The sequence below is a fragment of the Ochotona princeps genome, chromosome 5, assembly GCF_030435755.1.
Source record: "Ochotona princeps isolate mOchPri1 chromosome 5, mOchPri1.hap1, whole genome shotgun sequence".
Lineage (NCBI taxonomy): Eukaryota > Metazoa > Chordata > Mammalia > Lagomorpha > Ochotonidae > Ochotona > Ochotona princeps.
In genome coordinates, this window is record NC_080836.1 from 52,487,296 (window position 1) to 52,503,064 (window position 15,769).

At 45.6% G+C, this 15,769-nt stretch overlaps 1 protein-coding gene across 2 annotated transcripts in view; it reads left to right on the forward strand.

Moving 5' to 3' along the window:
- RAPGEF4 (Rap guanine nucleotide exchange factor 4) overlaps positions 1–15,769 on the forward strand; it is a 339,309-nt gene that overhangs the window by 67,915 nt on the left and 255,625 nt on the right. For both annotated transcript variants that reach the window (XM_058664642.1, XM_058664640.1), the window contains exons 2-3: positions 8,445–8,587; positions 11,641–11,729. Coding sequence is in view for 1 of the 2 variants with exons in the window: in XM_058664640.1 (XP_058520623.1) it covers positions 8,445–8,587; positions 11,641–11,729 (232 nt within the window). In the remaining variant the exon portion in view is untranslated. The remainder of the gene's footprint in view (positions 1–8,444; positions 8,588–11,640; positions 11,730–15,769) is intronic.

Consider the following 15,769-nt stretch of genomic DNA (forward strand, 5'->3'; position numbering starts at 1 on the left):
TAGAAAATCTACATAGGGCACGTGTATTGTAGTGTCCAAGCATTTTGTTTTTTAATTTTTATTTGTCCTCATAGTGCTTGCCCCTGCACTTGAGAGGAAATAGAGGAAAATCTTTTTCATCAGTTTCCTAGTTTTGCAACTCTTATTACAGTGAAATGCAAAACCAATCAGCAGGTGAAGCCACTACCTGCAACTGTTGTTAAGTTATTTGAAAGACAGAAATAGAGAGAAAGAGAGAGAGAAAAAGTCTTGAATCTGCTGATTCATGCTCCAAATGGCTTCAATGGCTGGGCCATGCCAAAGCTAGAAGGTTGGAGCTTCATTTTTGTCTTCCACGTGGTTGCAGGTGCCCAAGAATTGGCTATCTCTGGCTCATTAGCAGCAGGAAGAATCAGAAGTGGAGCAGCTGGGGCTTGAACCAATGCCCACATGGGATGCTGGCATTGCAGGTGGTGGCTTAACCAACTATCATAGTACCAGCCCCTAAAACATTTTGTTCGTTGCTTTCAGTATATATTTCTTTTAGGAGGCCAATGATAAAATGATAATAACTTTGATGCTACTACCACTGTCCATGGCTTTCATAGCCTTTGTAAGTTGTGAAGCTCATGAGCATCATGTTTTGACAATTCCTCATTAGGAGTAGGGATGGCTCAGCAAATGGAACACAGGCTTCAATGTCAGGTTAATGCCTGTGTCTGTTGTTAATGAGGCACCCAGTGTCCTGGAACACATTGCTCATCTCAGAGGACGTCTGAATATCAAACATGGCAGTGAGGTCGTTGAGGACATGAGGACTCCTCTGCTGTCATGGGTGACAGTGCAGTGAGATGTAGCAGCTGGTGGCTGTTTCTGGGCTGAACCTTTTGGTGGTACTTAAGGATGGGCTGCGGGGAGGGAAAACTGGGCAGAGTAACTCCTCTGCTCCTTTTCTTTGTTGCCTACTTCTTGCACCCACAGGGCTGAGTGCTGGGGTGTTGGCGCCCATTGTGACAGAATGTTTCCCAGGCAGTGGCAAGAGTTGGTACTAAGGGAGTTAGCTGATTGATGGGTGAGGTCTCTGCACAGCAAATATTCACTCTCATGTGGCCAAATAGCACAGGTCAGCCAAGGGTCAAGGGCCAATGCTCTAGCTGATTTTATGGTTTTTGTATAATTTTTTTGTCCACACATGTTGTTATTTTGTGCTCTGGTTAACCCAGAAACTGATTAATTAGTCTCTAATTGGGTTATTTAATCCAAGTTTGAATGAATGGAAATTTAAGAGCCCAGGGGCTGGCATTGCACAGCAGCAGATTAAGCCATTGCTCGTGAGTTCACATCCTGCATCAGAGGGCTGATTCCAATCCTGGCTCCTCCAGTTCCAGTAGTTCCAGTAGTTCCAGTCAAGCTCCCATGCACTTCCTGGCTGAAGCCTGGCCCAGCCATCACTGTTGCAGCCATTTGGGGAGTGAACCAGTGGATGGAAGATGTCTCTCAGTCTTTCAAATGAGTATATGCTTGTCATTGTACTTCGAGGAAAAGCGATGGGATTTGCTGAGTGGATGAATGCGGTGAGTGTGCACTTAAGAGAAGATATGTTTGGTGAATGGAATCTTCTCTAATCCTCATAGATTTTGATCATTCTGATTGCAAAGTTATGTTTTGTTGGTTTGAATATTAGAAGCGTGTGAAAACCATTCTTTTGAATCTATAAATACGTTCTAATGAAGCGCTCTGCTTACTGACATTATTTATTATTATAATTTAAGCAGCATTTACTTTTTTAAAAATTTCATCAGAAATACTTTAGTATGAGCCTTTGGCTCATAATCTAGATTGTGTGAAGTTCAAAGTTTTTGATGACTGTCTCATTTAATGTGTGAAGTAACAGGTTTTTATCAACTAAAATTCATCTTAGATGAACTGATGAATAATGAGGAGAAGAAAAATAAAATGGAATAGGAATACATAGGAATTTGTTGATTTCTAAGAAATGAAACCTCCTCCCCACCAAAAGAAATGAAATGTAAGGGAATGGAGGAATATATGAATGAAGGTGTCTTAGTGTGCTCAAACTGCTGTAACACAGTACTGGAGATTGAGTGACTTGGCAACAGTGGGGAGTTGTTCCTTAGAGCTCCAGGGAGTGGGAAGACCAAGGTCCAGGGAGTGGGAAGACCAAGGTCTTCCTTAGAGCTTCCTTAGACAGCTCCAGCTGTCTAGCGGCTGACAGATTTGTTGCCAGTGAGGGCTCACGTGGCAGGAGAGAGAACTGGTCCTTGAGCCTTTTCATCTCATTTTTTGGGTCCCTGGCCTCATGACTTTCTGATGACCCTGTTTTTAACACAGCCCCTTGGGGGTGAGGATTTCAACACAGGCATCTCGAAAGGAGGGGGCGACAGTTATTCAGATCATAGCAGGAGCATCTGCAAGAAAACAGCAATGATGTGTAAAACATGAATTAGTACAGTAATGGGATTGCCTGCTCAGAGGAAATTCTATTAGTTGAATTTCAGAGAACAGAGGCAACTTTGAAATTCTACAAAGGAAGCAAAAACTAAGCTGGGCCCAACGGCGGATAATAAGTGCAAGAAAGTCATGTTTTGTCTGTTTGTTTTCTAGTCTGTGTAATCCATTGTGACAAACTTGGTTGGAAGCAGAAAAAAAAAGTCCAGGAGTGCCCTGTGCTGTGTTCCTTCCTGGAGCTCGGAACCTCTCCAGGGCTTTGGTGTCTTGGCAGAATTCAGTGTCTTGCCTTGTATGGCTGAGGTCTCTGTGTTCTTGCTGGTTGTCAGCTAGAGGCTGCCTACATTCCTGGCCCCGTGGCCCCCTCATGTTTCCTTATGAAGCGTGGCAGCTTCCTTCCTTAAGGCCAGCTGAAGAATCTTCCAGTTTTTCTACCATTTAGAATGTGTTTATGTATTTATCCACTTGAAAAGCAGAGCTAAGGTAGGAGGGAGAAACAGAATTGGGGCTGGGGGTGGGGAAATACAGAATTTCTGTCTGCTGTTTCACTCAACAGATGGCTGCAACCAGGAGCCTAGAACTCCATCCAGTCTCCCATGTGGGTAGCAGCCCCCAACCACTTGGGCCATCTTCCACTGCCTTCCCAGGTGCATTGGCACAGAGCTGGAGTGGAGACAGAGGAGCCAGGGCTTAAAAATGGTGCTCATATGGGATGCCAGTACCAAGCAGTGGCTTAATCTGTTAAACCACAATGCCTGTCCCTTTCAACCCTGTTAAAGAATTCATTTGATTGGGTCTGGTGTGATGGCTCAGTGGCTGAAATTCTTGTCTTGCACACCCCCGGGATCCCATAGGGGCACTGGTTAGTGTACTCACTCCTCTTTCTATCCAGCTCCCTGCCTGAGGCCTGGGAAAGCAGTCGAAGACAGCCCAAAGCCTTGGGACCCTGACCCATGTGGGAGACTCAGCTCCTGGCTCCTGGCTGCTGTTATGAATAGTGCTTCCATGGCCATGGGAGTGTGAGGGTCTCTTGACTGCAATTTTCTTGTGTGGTTGCTGGATCAGTGGTGTGAAGCACCTCTAAACTCTTTGCCGCAGTGATTGCTCCATGTTCCATGTGCAATGCATGTTCCAGTTTCTCCACTTGTCCTTTTTAAAAATAGCTATCCTGGCAGATGTGAGATGATACTGCAGGGTAGTTTAATTTGCACTTTTTTTTTAATGATTGTGACAGTGAGCACCTTATCTACCTAGTGGCTATCTTTGGTGAAATGTCTGATCAGGTCCTTTTGTCTTTTATTTTAGGCTTTTAGTGCTCTTTCTTTCTTTCTTTCTTTCTTTCTTTCTTTCTTTCTTTCCATTCAGTTGTAGAAATTGTAAGTATTCCTTTGGTGATTGTTGTGTGAACATGTTTTAAAAATGATATTTTTTTCTTAAAAAGTGTTTGAAAAAGGGGCCACAGGCATTAGATGCCAGGATAAGGAAAAATCATTTCCCTGTGTCTGGAGCTTGTGCTTGGGAACCAGCTGCATGTGGGTATTAAGGGAGCGGAAAGGAGCCTAGAGTGAGCTATAATTGGAGAAATTGCGTCATCACTTTGATGCATTGCACGAACCTCTTAACCAGTCTCTTGGCTGCTAGTCTTGCCCATCTCCCATCTGCCTCTACTCAAAGACAAGGTGATCTTTCCAAAAACACACATCCAATCATGCTTAAAATACTTCTGCTGACGATTAGGCAAAAGGCCAGAACTCTCGCCTTCTGGTATAGGACTGCCAGGCTCTGAGCTTCAGTAGTGTGTGCAGCCTGTGCCCCCATTCATCTTCAATAGAGACAGTGAAAGCCGGGGTTCGGGGGAGGATGGACAGGAGAGACACTGGCAGGTGGAATTCCTTTGGATATGACAAGGTTGAGTGTCCTAGTCTGTTTTGTCCTGCAGTAGCAGAGTACTGGAGACTAAATGGAGTAGAGATTTACTTCTCCCAGTTGGAAAATCCAAGACTCAGCCACTGGCATTTGGTGAGGACCTACCTCCAGCACCCTGGCACTGGGTGCCAGGGTAAACCCACTCAATGGCATCAATCCAGACCTGAAGGCACAACCCTCATCACCTGCACTGTTCCCCCTAGGTCGCACCTCCCGACACTGTCGAACTAAGGGTTAAGTTGCCAACACATGAAGTGGTGGTGTGGGTTGGGGTGGAGGGTGTGACACAGTTAGCCTCTAGCCAAGCCTATTTCATGCATGGAAATGAGGATGAAGAAGCAAATATGAGGGAGAAGAGAGGTAGAGTTTGAGGAGGCTAAAGGTTATAGGGGTGGGGGAAAAGCTAACCCACAGGCTGTATAAGCCCATGAAATCATCTGGTCTGACCCCACCAGAGCATCTATAGGTGGGCTCAAAATTTGATCCATGTAGAACAGGCTAATTTTCAAGTTGATGATTTTATGTGGTATAGAAATAATGTTTTAAAGATGTAGATGGCCTTTGGTAGAAAAAAGGTCCCTCACCCCTGCTAGGACATCATACCTTGCATGTTAGGCACTGGACCAGGTTCCATGGAATTTGTAAAGGGAGCATCAAACATGGTCTCTACAGACATGAGAATCTATATCTCATTAGGAAATTAGAGATTCACCAAAGAGGGGCGCGAGAGGGATTGTCCCTGGTGGTAAATGCAGAGGTGGCATGGTGAAGGTCTCAGCAGCTGAAGGAAATGGTCCCCTCTGTGAAATCTGCAGCTGGAGCAAGGATGGCTAAAGCACTGCTTTTCAGCGTTTTTAGAGATCACCTATATAAACAGTGGGTGACATTCCTGGAACTTTGATTTGGAAGAAGACCAAAAATACCAGGAAGAGAGGATGTTCAAGCTGCGCTGGTTGTTCTCAATAAACTTTGCTTTTGGAAGTGTCCTTTCTACCGAATCTGGCTAGGAGTCTTTAGTTTCTCTGTGCTTCTTCTATATTGTGTAGAGGGTCCAGGCGCTTGACTCTTGTAGCTTTCTGATAATTTAATTTTTTCTGGAGGCTTTGGGCCCAAAGGCTTTTCAACTGCTCTAATCTGCCTTCCTAATAGAAAACACGCTCTGAGAAGAATCAGCAAAAATGGGTAAAAGAGAAAGTCTCATTTTTGCTTTTTTCATGTTCTGTGTAACTGGGCAGAATCCACCTCACCAATGTCTAGTTCCAGTGCAGCTAGCCTTTGCAGCTCATCTACGGTCAGCCACATGCAGCCATGGCTTTAGATCTATGGCTAGTGCCAGCCTCCTTCTGTGGCCATAACTTCCTGCTGGTCCCTTCCAAGGGGTGATGGGGAGAAAGAAGCAGTCTATGAAAGGACTGCACCTGCTCAGCTGTATTAGTTCACTCTGTCTTGCTGTGACAGAACACCACTGACTGGGTGAGTCATGGATAAGTTGATGTGGCTGTAGAGGCTGGGCAGTCCAACATGAAAGGATCTGTGTTTGGTGCAGGGCTTCTTGCTGCATCATTTCATGGTAGAAGGGGGAAGAGAAACAAGGGAGCATACATCTGTGTGCACAGGAGAGAGGGAGAAAGCGTTAGAGGTGGCCAAACTCACATTTTCATTAGGAACCCACTCCTGCTGTAACTCACTCACTCCCGAGAATGGTGGTAGTCACTGCTTAAACATTTCATGTTGCAGCATGGGTTTCCTTGGGATTCACTTTATAGCACATGAGTTTTGGGAGGAGGCACTTTCAAACCATAAAACTAGGCAATTTTGTGACTTGTTCAGTGTTTGCAGGTTGTCATCACAAAATTGGACACAAGTGCATGCAACAGGTGCATGCACTCCCTTCCCTAGGAAGCAGAACCCAAACGTTTAAAGCAGGGGTTCGTTGGGAGACTGGTGGAAGTGGTGGGCCTATTCTGTGAGTTTAATTTTCCTGGGGCTAAAAGTGTGAAAGTTTGAAGTTTGAGAGGTTAAGAGTTTCCAGCAGTGGGGAACTTCTTTCCTGCCAAAGACCATTTGGATATTTATGACATCATTTGCTGGGTTATACAAAATTACAAACTTAAAGTTTAGCCCGCTACGGATTTACTGAATTTTGTGTCCTTTTTATGGCTCCCCGGGCAGAGCAAGGGTCAGATTGTTTCATGGGCCTTAAATGGTCTGTGGGCTGGGCATTCTGCACCCCAGTGTGTCCGAACTGAGCTCCTGGAGGCTTGGTCTACTTAGGTCTTCCTCTTCATGTCCTCCAAAATGGTTTATCCTTCATGATGCCATCTGATCAAGGCTCAGGTCCCTTGAAGAGCTGGCACATCTTGTTCTGACTCGTGAGTGAGGCTGTGGAATGACCTTCTCCCCATCTCAGTAATGCTACATGTGCAGATTTATTTGTTGCTTCCAGGAAGTTTTTTGTGCGTTGGGTATTGTTTTCCACCTGTGGCTACAGGGTGTGAAATGCATTATTGAATTCTTTATTGACTTTTCAGGAATGCCGAAGTAAAATACCAAATGGGGTTGTCTAAAGCAACAGACATTGATCCTCTCATAGTTTAAGAGACCAGAGTCTTGAAGTTGAGGTGTGGGCAGGGCCGTGGTTTTTCTGAAGGCTCTGGGGAAGGCAACTTCCTTGCCCCTTTCACTCCTAAGGCCTGCCAGCGGTCTTACCTTGTTGGTTAACACCTCACTGCCATCTCTGTCTCCACCTTCACGTTGCTGTCTTTTCTGCCTTCTCCTCTTATGAGGGCATAGGGATTGGATCAGGGCCTACCCCAACCTGGTATGACTTACATTTATTGATTATTATTCAAAATAAGGTCATGCAAAGGTACAGGCTATCAGGTCTTACTTGGGGATAGATATCTTACTTGGGGATACAGTTCAACCCACAGCATGCATCAGGTTGTGATCAAACACAAGAGATGTGGATAGACTGTGCCCCATCTCTCTTGGGTCTCCCCTGAGAAGTGACTTGCCCTAGTTTTATTTATTCTCCACTGCCTCCAGAAGAACTCCAACAGAGGCTAGTAGATTTGAGGGGTGGGAGGGTGCATAGGTTTTTTTGTGGACCTTGCGTCTCTCTGTCACTTCATTACTCAATCTGCTTCTCTGACATCAGTGTGTGCTGGGGCAGCATGAGGTGGGATGATCTCTCTGTGATGGTAAACATTTACTAGGGAATATCACCAGGATCCTACAGAGCTTACTGAAGAAATGAACCTAGAAAGTTTGCTCATATCAATGAAAGAGAAGTATTTTATATATAATCTGTAAAGTTGTCCTATTTTGGTTAGATTCTTTGGCTCATCTAAATCCAAAGATGACCAAATGGTCATCAACAGTCTGGCTCCATTTTATCATTTATGTGTGTATATGTATGTGTGTGATGCAATAGGTAAGAATGGGAGCAAACATTTACCTATCTACCTTCCCTTGAACAACTGAAAGATCGGACAACACCTGTGGGCTAACATTTTTACAGAAAATCAGTAAAAGGAAGAGTCCAATGAGGGTTGTCAAGACCATTGCCTGCTTGGCCGTGATCTCTGCTAGTTGCTCTGGGGCTACCATCCCTGAAGCCAAGAGCTCCCCTTTCATGTGCCTATGTGACTTCAGCATGGTTTTTTTCACGTGGAGATTTTTTTCTCTTAACATTCTCCCCACTGCATTGCTTTGACCTCTGTAGCATTCCTGTTTATGACCTCAAGTTTTGGTAAAATCTGAATTTGCCTGTGTAGCATCATAACCTGGTGTGTTTAATGAATTAAACATTGTCCAAATGATTTCCAAGCTCCATGACTCTGAGACTGTCTGCTACAACTGCCATTTGCTGTAGCAGTGATACAAGATGAATAGTTGATAAGGGCTTAGAAGTGGCAATAATGGGAATATGTGGATAAATATTGCTAATACTGAAGTCAGAGGAATTGCATACATTGGAATGTAATTAGAGCAATGTCTATTGGCCCGTTTTCAAGTATACCCTTCCTGAGCACACTGTATGTTTTCTATGATTTCTCCCTGTGTAGACCATTGGAACGATCCAGCGAAGATGTGGACATAATCTTCACACGGCTAAAAGAAGTTAAAGCTTTTGAGAAATTCCATCCAAACCTCCTTCATCAGATTTGTCTTTGTGGTTACTATGAGAACCTGGAAAAAGGAATAACATGTAAGAAATGCAACTGCAGTGATGTGTTTTCCTGTGGGGTTTGCTCTCTTGTGGCTGTCCTACGGGGATAGGTGGCCAGAGGAGAATGTTTAAGCTTCAGCCAAAGGTATTCACTGAACATGTGGCTTCACATGGGTGTTTTCTTCACTCCACTGTTCACAGAATATCAGTGGGGCAGCCCACCTTCCAGATGGAGCTGAAGAGATGTGCTGATTCACATCTTCAGCTCTATCTTTCAACATTCAAATCACTTTCCTATGAAATAAATAATCAGTAGACTTAAAGAGGAAATGCCTCCTAACTAATGCTGGCTATGTTTAACATGAGTCTCAATAATCTTATAAATCCGAATGTGCAGAAGGGGCAAAGAGGACAGAATGTTAGGATGACAGCTGCATTTTTTTTAAATGGGAATGCTTCTCCATCTGTTGGGATCTTTATGCTGGAGTAACAGAAAATCCTTATCCAAATTGCTTGAAGAAAAAAAACAGTCACTCATGTATAATAAGGCCTGAGCTGAAATGACTTCAGGGTCAGTTAATATAGTGACTAAGTGAAATGATCAAGGTCCTTGTCCTTCCTGAAATGAAAAATATATAGACATATATTTCCTGAGGCATTAGCTTTGTCCCCAGTGGCTCTAAGACAGCCATAGCAGAGTAATTCATGCTCACACAAAAATGCTGTGTTGAGGGTGCATTCTTGTCATTCTTACATTTCCTTCTCTGAAGTCTTGTGGCTGACTTCCTGTATTACCTCATTGGGCAAAACAGCATCACATGCTCCTGCCTAAGCGAATCACTGACATGGAAAATTGGATCCCTATGGTTGGTCTCAACCAATCATGGTCAGCCCAATGAAGCTAGGGGAGGGACTCCCAGGCCCGAGTTCCTGGCTTTGTGCATGGAGGGGACACTTGTATGATTTGGGTTCACCTAAAGGAGCACAGATGTCTTGGAGTGGGAAAGAAACAGGTCTGCCACCCCACTCTTGTAGGAAATTTAGAAAAACAACAAAATAAAGCTTAGCAACAACCCCCTGATGGAGAGATCATTGTTAATATTCTGTGTGGATCTTTCAAGATGTTTTCCCATGTGTACACATACACAAACATAGTCACATGTCAATAAAATATCATACCTACCATTTTCTAGTCAACACATTTTTTTCTTCCTGATATTAGAAGGAAAAAAAAACCAGCCTCATTCTTTTGAGGCTAAGACTTCATTTTCTTCTTCCTAGGGCCATCTTTCAAAGAAAATATTTGCTGTTCTGTGATAATGTCTTTTGAGACTAAGGAGTTCATCATAGACAAAGGTCTAACTCTTAAAGTGAGTCCCTTACATAAGCTTGGAGCAGCAGTGCTGGGTAGGCCAGCTGCAAGCTCATCTGCCCCATCATGAGCACAGCATTGTGTGTGGTTCTTTGCGTTTCCTGGGCATGCTCTAGTGGGAGTGCAGAGCACTGGTCCTCGTGAGCTGGGGCTCCCAGGAGCTCGTGCTGTTGCATGGAACACCAGGTGCCAGAGTTCAGCTGGTTGTCCTGTGTCCTTTCATCGAGTCCCTTGACCTCTGACTCTAACTCTGCAAAGAATTTAAAACTACTAGGTCATTCCCTTTGGTTATGGATCCTAATTGTTTACTTGGAAGGCAGAGTGACAGAAGGAGAGGGATAGAGTGATCTTTCATCCACTTGTTCATTCTCCAAGTGCCCATAACAGCTGTGGCTGGGCCAGGTGGAAGCCAGGAGCCAAGAAATCCACTTGAGTCTCCCATGTGGGTGGCAGGGATCCAAGTACTTTGAGTAGTAACTACTGCCTTCCCTGACATTCTGATAATGGGATATGGGTGTCCTAAGTGGCTGTCTAATCTGCTGTATGTATCACACATTTAAAAGTACACCTATAGCAATTGAAAAAAAGGCCCATTTTCAAGGACAATTGCTTTTAATGAGATTTTAAGTTTCAGAATTATTCTCCATAGGCTGGCCTTCTTTTAGGTGTATTTATTTATTTGTTTATCTAAAAGGCAGAGTAACAGAGAGAAGAGGGCGGTTTTTCCTGTCTGCTTGCTCACCCCCCAAATGGCTGCAACAACCAGTTCGAGGCCAGGCCAAAAGTGGGAGCCCTAAACTCCATCCTGGTCCCCCACATAGGTGGGAGAGGCCCAAACACATGGGCCATTTTCTGTTTCCTCCCCAGAGCATTGCAAGAAGCTTGATTGGAATCAGGACAGCTGGACTTGCATAGCAGTGTTCTGATATGAGATTCCAGCTTAGCAGGTGGAGACTTCACTTGCCACACCACAGTGCTGGCCCCCAAAGTCTGGCCTTAAGCTATAGGGATTGGGTTCTACCTAATATCTAAATATTTCCTTTCTTCAGAAACTTAAACAAAATTGAGTTCAGAAATTTCTGAAAGGATCATTTATAAATGCCTAAAAACAGTGAATATATAAAGCAAACAAGAGAATGGACAATGATCATATGCAGTTAAAAAGTTTTAACCAAAAAATATTTTTTGCAAGCATTCATCAATGGACTTGGAAGGAGCCATGCTGTTTGGTAAAACATGTTTGCCTTCCACATAGGTTTGAAGCATTTGAGATGTGGTCTGGTGTTCTGTTGAGTGAGATAACCTTGTTGAGGTGTAGTCAGTCTCGAATAATAATTTCCCAAGAATCACAATGCCATGAAGTGTGTTTAAAATAAATTACACAGAACATCAGTCAATTCTTCTTAAATTCAAAGGCTCCTATGGCATTCAGGATTATCATCTAAGTGAAAATACGAAAATATGTACAGCTCTGTAAATACAACAGATTTCTGTTTAATAGAATTCCACTTCACTGCATGTTGAATTAAATAGGATGCAGTTTTGTTGATAGATGAGGGAATGGTAAACATGAAATATTCTTGAGGGAACAGATGGGGGAGGGTGGTGAGCTCAGCGGAGAGCAAGTCATGTTTATAACAACCACCAGTGGAAAAACTACCAAGTCATACAGTGGAATAAAGTTATGGTTGAAATATTTACATTGCTGTTTGTTTTCCAGTGTTTCGCCAGGGTGATATTGGAACAAATTGGTATGCTGTCTTGACAGGGTCTTTGGATGTCAAAGTGTCTGAGACCAGCAGTCACCAGGTAATCTATTTTAAGTAAGAGTTACTAAGAGAAATGCTTTATCCTGATGTCTTTTGTACCATGAAAATGACAGTTTCAGGTCAACTTCTTCCCCATAATGAGCTCAGTAGTGTTCGTTAAAGTCCTTTATTAGGTTACTCAACAAATACATGTGCTGAGCGTCTTTTTTGATTTGAGTGTGGGATTGGATGGGAGACAAAGAACTACAAGAAGATTCTACAGTCCAGGATTGTGTGTAAGATGATGTTTCTGACCCCAGTTTATGGTGTGAAAGAGACTTAGGACATACATCTAAATTTGGGATTTAAATTGTGCAGGGACCTATGTGAACGATGCTAAGTTGACTGTTGCAGGTGGCTGAGCTTCATCCTGTGCCAAGGTACCTGAAAGAGGGAGATGGAAATGCCAGCTCTACTGCTCTGGCCTTGCTAGTGGTGACTCTGCTCCTCAAGCAAACAGAAGCAATGGCAGGTGGAGGCTGGGGACGGGGAGGAAGGAAAGGATTGTGAGGAGCTGGACGTTAAATACCTGTGGGGGCGGGAATCCAGTGGACGGACCGGCTGGAGTATGAAGGCTGGGAGATGAGGCAGGTTTTCCATGTTGCACTGTGCAAGCCATCTTCGTGGTATCTCAAGGAAACTTGTTGGGTTTTAGGCCTTCAGCAAGGAGTCTACCTTATGCAAAGTGTGTTCATTGTAACACATCTAAAAAAGATCTTCACAGTAACCTTTAGTTTTGCATTTGATTGAGCTAGAGTCTGGCCAAGAAGATACATAACATGACCCACCATGTACCTAATGGACAGCGTAGTGATGGGGTTGTAGGCTTAAGGTGACGAGTAAGGAAGCATCCGGAAGCCTTTCCCGCAGGGACCAGAAATGGTCATAGCTGTTTGCCTCGGGTCACACTGTGTTCGGGCCCTTGTGCAGTGACAGAGGGGCCTTTTAGACCTTCATGTTCTGTTGACAACTGGATGCAGAGCATGGCTCAGGAGGCTTAGATCTCCCAGGGCTGTGAAGTAGGAATTCAAGCCTGACATCCTTCTGGTCAACATTGCAAAACAAAAACAAACACCCTCCCCCTAAATCTCCAGAACAAGTAGATCAGCGAGTGGGTGAATAAAGAAAAGATATCAGACACTGGAAGAACTGAAGAAGGGAGCTAAGGGGTGACAACACACAGTCAAGCCTTTAAAAGAGGGAGGCCAAGTTTTCTTGTCCTTTAGTTCATCCTTGTGCTGCGGTGACAGATTCCCAAACTTGGGCTGCAGGTTCAGCAGCCAGCACAAGCACTGCCTCCTTCCCTGGCCGGAACAGAGCCAGGAGCGGTGATGGCATCTGGCCTTGGAGCTTCCCCTGCAGGCCACTGTGAGCTCTGCACTTTCCCAGCGCCGCCTGCCTGGTTGCCCAGCACTGACCATTCTCACTGTGCAGGATGTGGGAAGAAAGGCACAGCAGTGAGGGGCAGTGACTCTGGGCTCTAAACTGCCTCTTACACTCCTGCTCCCAGCTCAGGCGCCTGTGCCTCGGCCTCTTCAAACCCACCTGGCAGGTGTTGGTTCCACCTGCTTGCTGGGTTCCATGCACTGCCTCTGTGTGTCTTTCTGATTGACTTTTTGCAGGTTCTTCATGAGCCTGGGCACTCCAGGCTGAGGATGTCAGACACCTTCACTGACCATGTCTTACTCACACACCCCGATTGGGGCCTTCCCTCTTAGGAAGACCCTGCTGAACGTGTGATCCACGGGTGGTGGCATAGGCAACTCCAAGCGTTCACGTGCGGAGCCACGAAGCCAGAAGCCCTCTATGACTTTCTTAGCTCGTCCACACTTCTGCGGGGCTGCTCTAAGACTTGCTCTGAATGTGTGTGACCGTCTGCATGAACTGCTTGCAAGGGGCATCAGCTCCTGAACCCCTCTGTTGCATCCGGGGGTGGGGCGGAGGCAGCGTGAGTGTGGGTTCTCCTTGGCTTCCTGGATGCCCGAGGCTCTATGGAGGAAAGCCACGGGCGGCACGTTAAGGATTGGTACTAAAACCCAGACTCCAGTGAGTGGTCATGTCCACTCCAGGCCCTGTCCTCAGAGGGCAGGTCTCTCCTTGGCCCTACTGCCTATGAGCTCTGGCTGCCAGAGGGGGAGCAGCAGTCGGCAGCCGGGACAGGCAGGAAACTGTAGCCTGTTGTTACCCCACCCCGGTGGCTTCCTCTTGGCTATCGATGTGGCCCATGTTTGATACCTGGTCCAACCAGGGGCTAGCATGCCTTCGGTCCTCTCTTCCATGTCCTCAGACCCTTGTCAGCATGGCCCAGAGCTGCACCCCGCTTCTGCCTCCTTGCTGTCCCAGTGGCCTGGGTCCCGAGTGCACCAACTAGGGGAGAAAGACCCTATAGGGGAGGCAGACTGAGAGCCTCCCTGAGGGATGGGCTACATGGCCTTCACTTGATTTTTTTTTTTTTTTTACTTGAAAGGAGAAGGAGGTGGTGGAGGAGGAGGGGGAGGAGGAGGAGGAGGAGAAGAGAGAGATCTTCTATGCATTCCCCAAGTGGCAAGTGACTGCAACGGCCACGACTAGGCCAGTTGAAGCCAGCAGCCTGGAATCCCACCTGGGTCTCCCATGGGTGGGCGGCACTCAGGTCATCTCCTGCTGTTTTCTCAGGTCTATCAGCAGGAGCTAGGTTGGAAGCAGAACACCCAGGAATTGAACCAGCACTCCTATGGGATGCCAGCTTTGCACGTAGCAACGTAACCCACTGTGCTGCAATGCCAATCCCTCATTTATTTATATATTTGAAAGACAGAAGTCTCTTATTCATGTACACACAAACATACACTCACACACACAATATGAATGTGTGCTTCCATTGGTTAGTTTGTGCCCCCAAACGCCTGTGATTATGTGAGCTGGGGCAGACCAAAGCCAGGAAGTCTATTAGCGTAAGGGACCCATGCCCCTGAGCCATTGCTGGCTGCCTCTCAGGAACATTAGCAGGAAGATGGATCTTAAGTGCGGGTGGGACTCTGATAGGGGACGTGGGCGCCCCCAGCGGTGGCTTAAGGAGGCACCACTTCACTGGCCACCTTCATTTCTGTTCCTGCCTTAAGACCCTGTCCGTCCTTATGATTCTGGGAACTGCATAGACCCTGTGTTCCCATCATGTTGACAGATGCTGACAGGCTTGCAGATCCTGGCAGATAGCTCTGTCAATTGTATTTGTTTTCCTGCTCCATGAAATAAACCCTTGCTTAGCTGCATTCTTACCACTGGTAGAGTTGTCACTGCCATCTCTCCCGGCGTCGTATGCCCCTTGCCCTGTCCATTCTTTGTGTTATGTCAGGAGACAGAACATCCAGCAAGGGGGCCCACCCCCAGGACACTTCCCAACCTGGCTCTCCTGTTCTGTCAGTTTCCATCTGGTAGCTCTGTTCCTACTGAGGTTAATCCTGCCACTGCCCCAGGGAAACTGGGCCCATTCCCAGCTGTTCACCCAGCCAGGGCACAGGTGTCCGCTGAGCCCTCACAGCTGAACTCCTGTGCACACCTCCTGCTCCTATCTTGGGGGGCCTGTTTAGCTTAAGGGGGCAAAAAGGCATTTTTATATTCCTGATACAATAGATAAAAACTATGGGTATCTTTTTCTTATTAAAATTTTAATGGATTTAGGGTGACAAGTGGACATTGGTATAATTTATACAGAATAAATAAGATTTAAAGTGCCACCTGGGAGACGGTGGCACTCAGCTTTCTCTGCATGTGTGTTTTTGAGAGACAGGGGTCTGCTTTTCCCTGCAGATTTTATAGACAAGGCATTTTTGCTGTGATCCTAGAATGCCCAGGGACCTCAGAAAGTTTGTAAAAGGGGTGGAGTTACAAGATGCTTATCTTGGGAGAGTATAGGCATTTTCCATGAACTTTGTGAAGACTGTCTTGTGAGACTTTAATTGAATCTTTATATCAACACAGAATGAACTGTTCCTGGTCATGTGACAGGAAACTTTTCTGAGGTTTGCTGACAAAGTACAGGTGAACCTGAAACACAGGGGC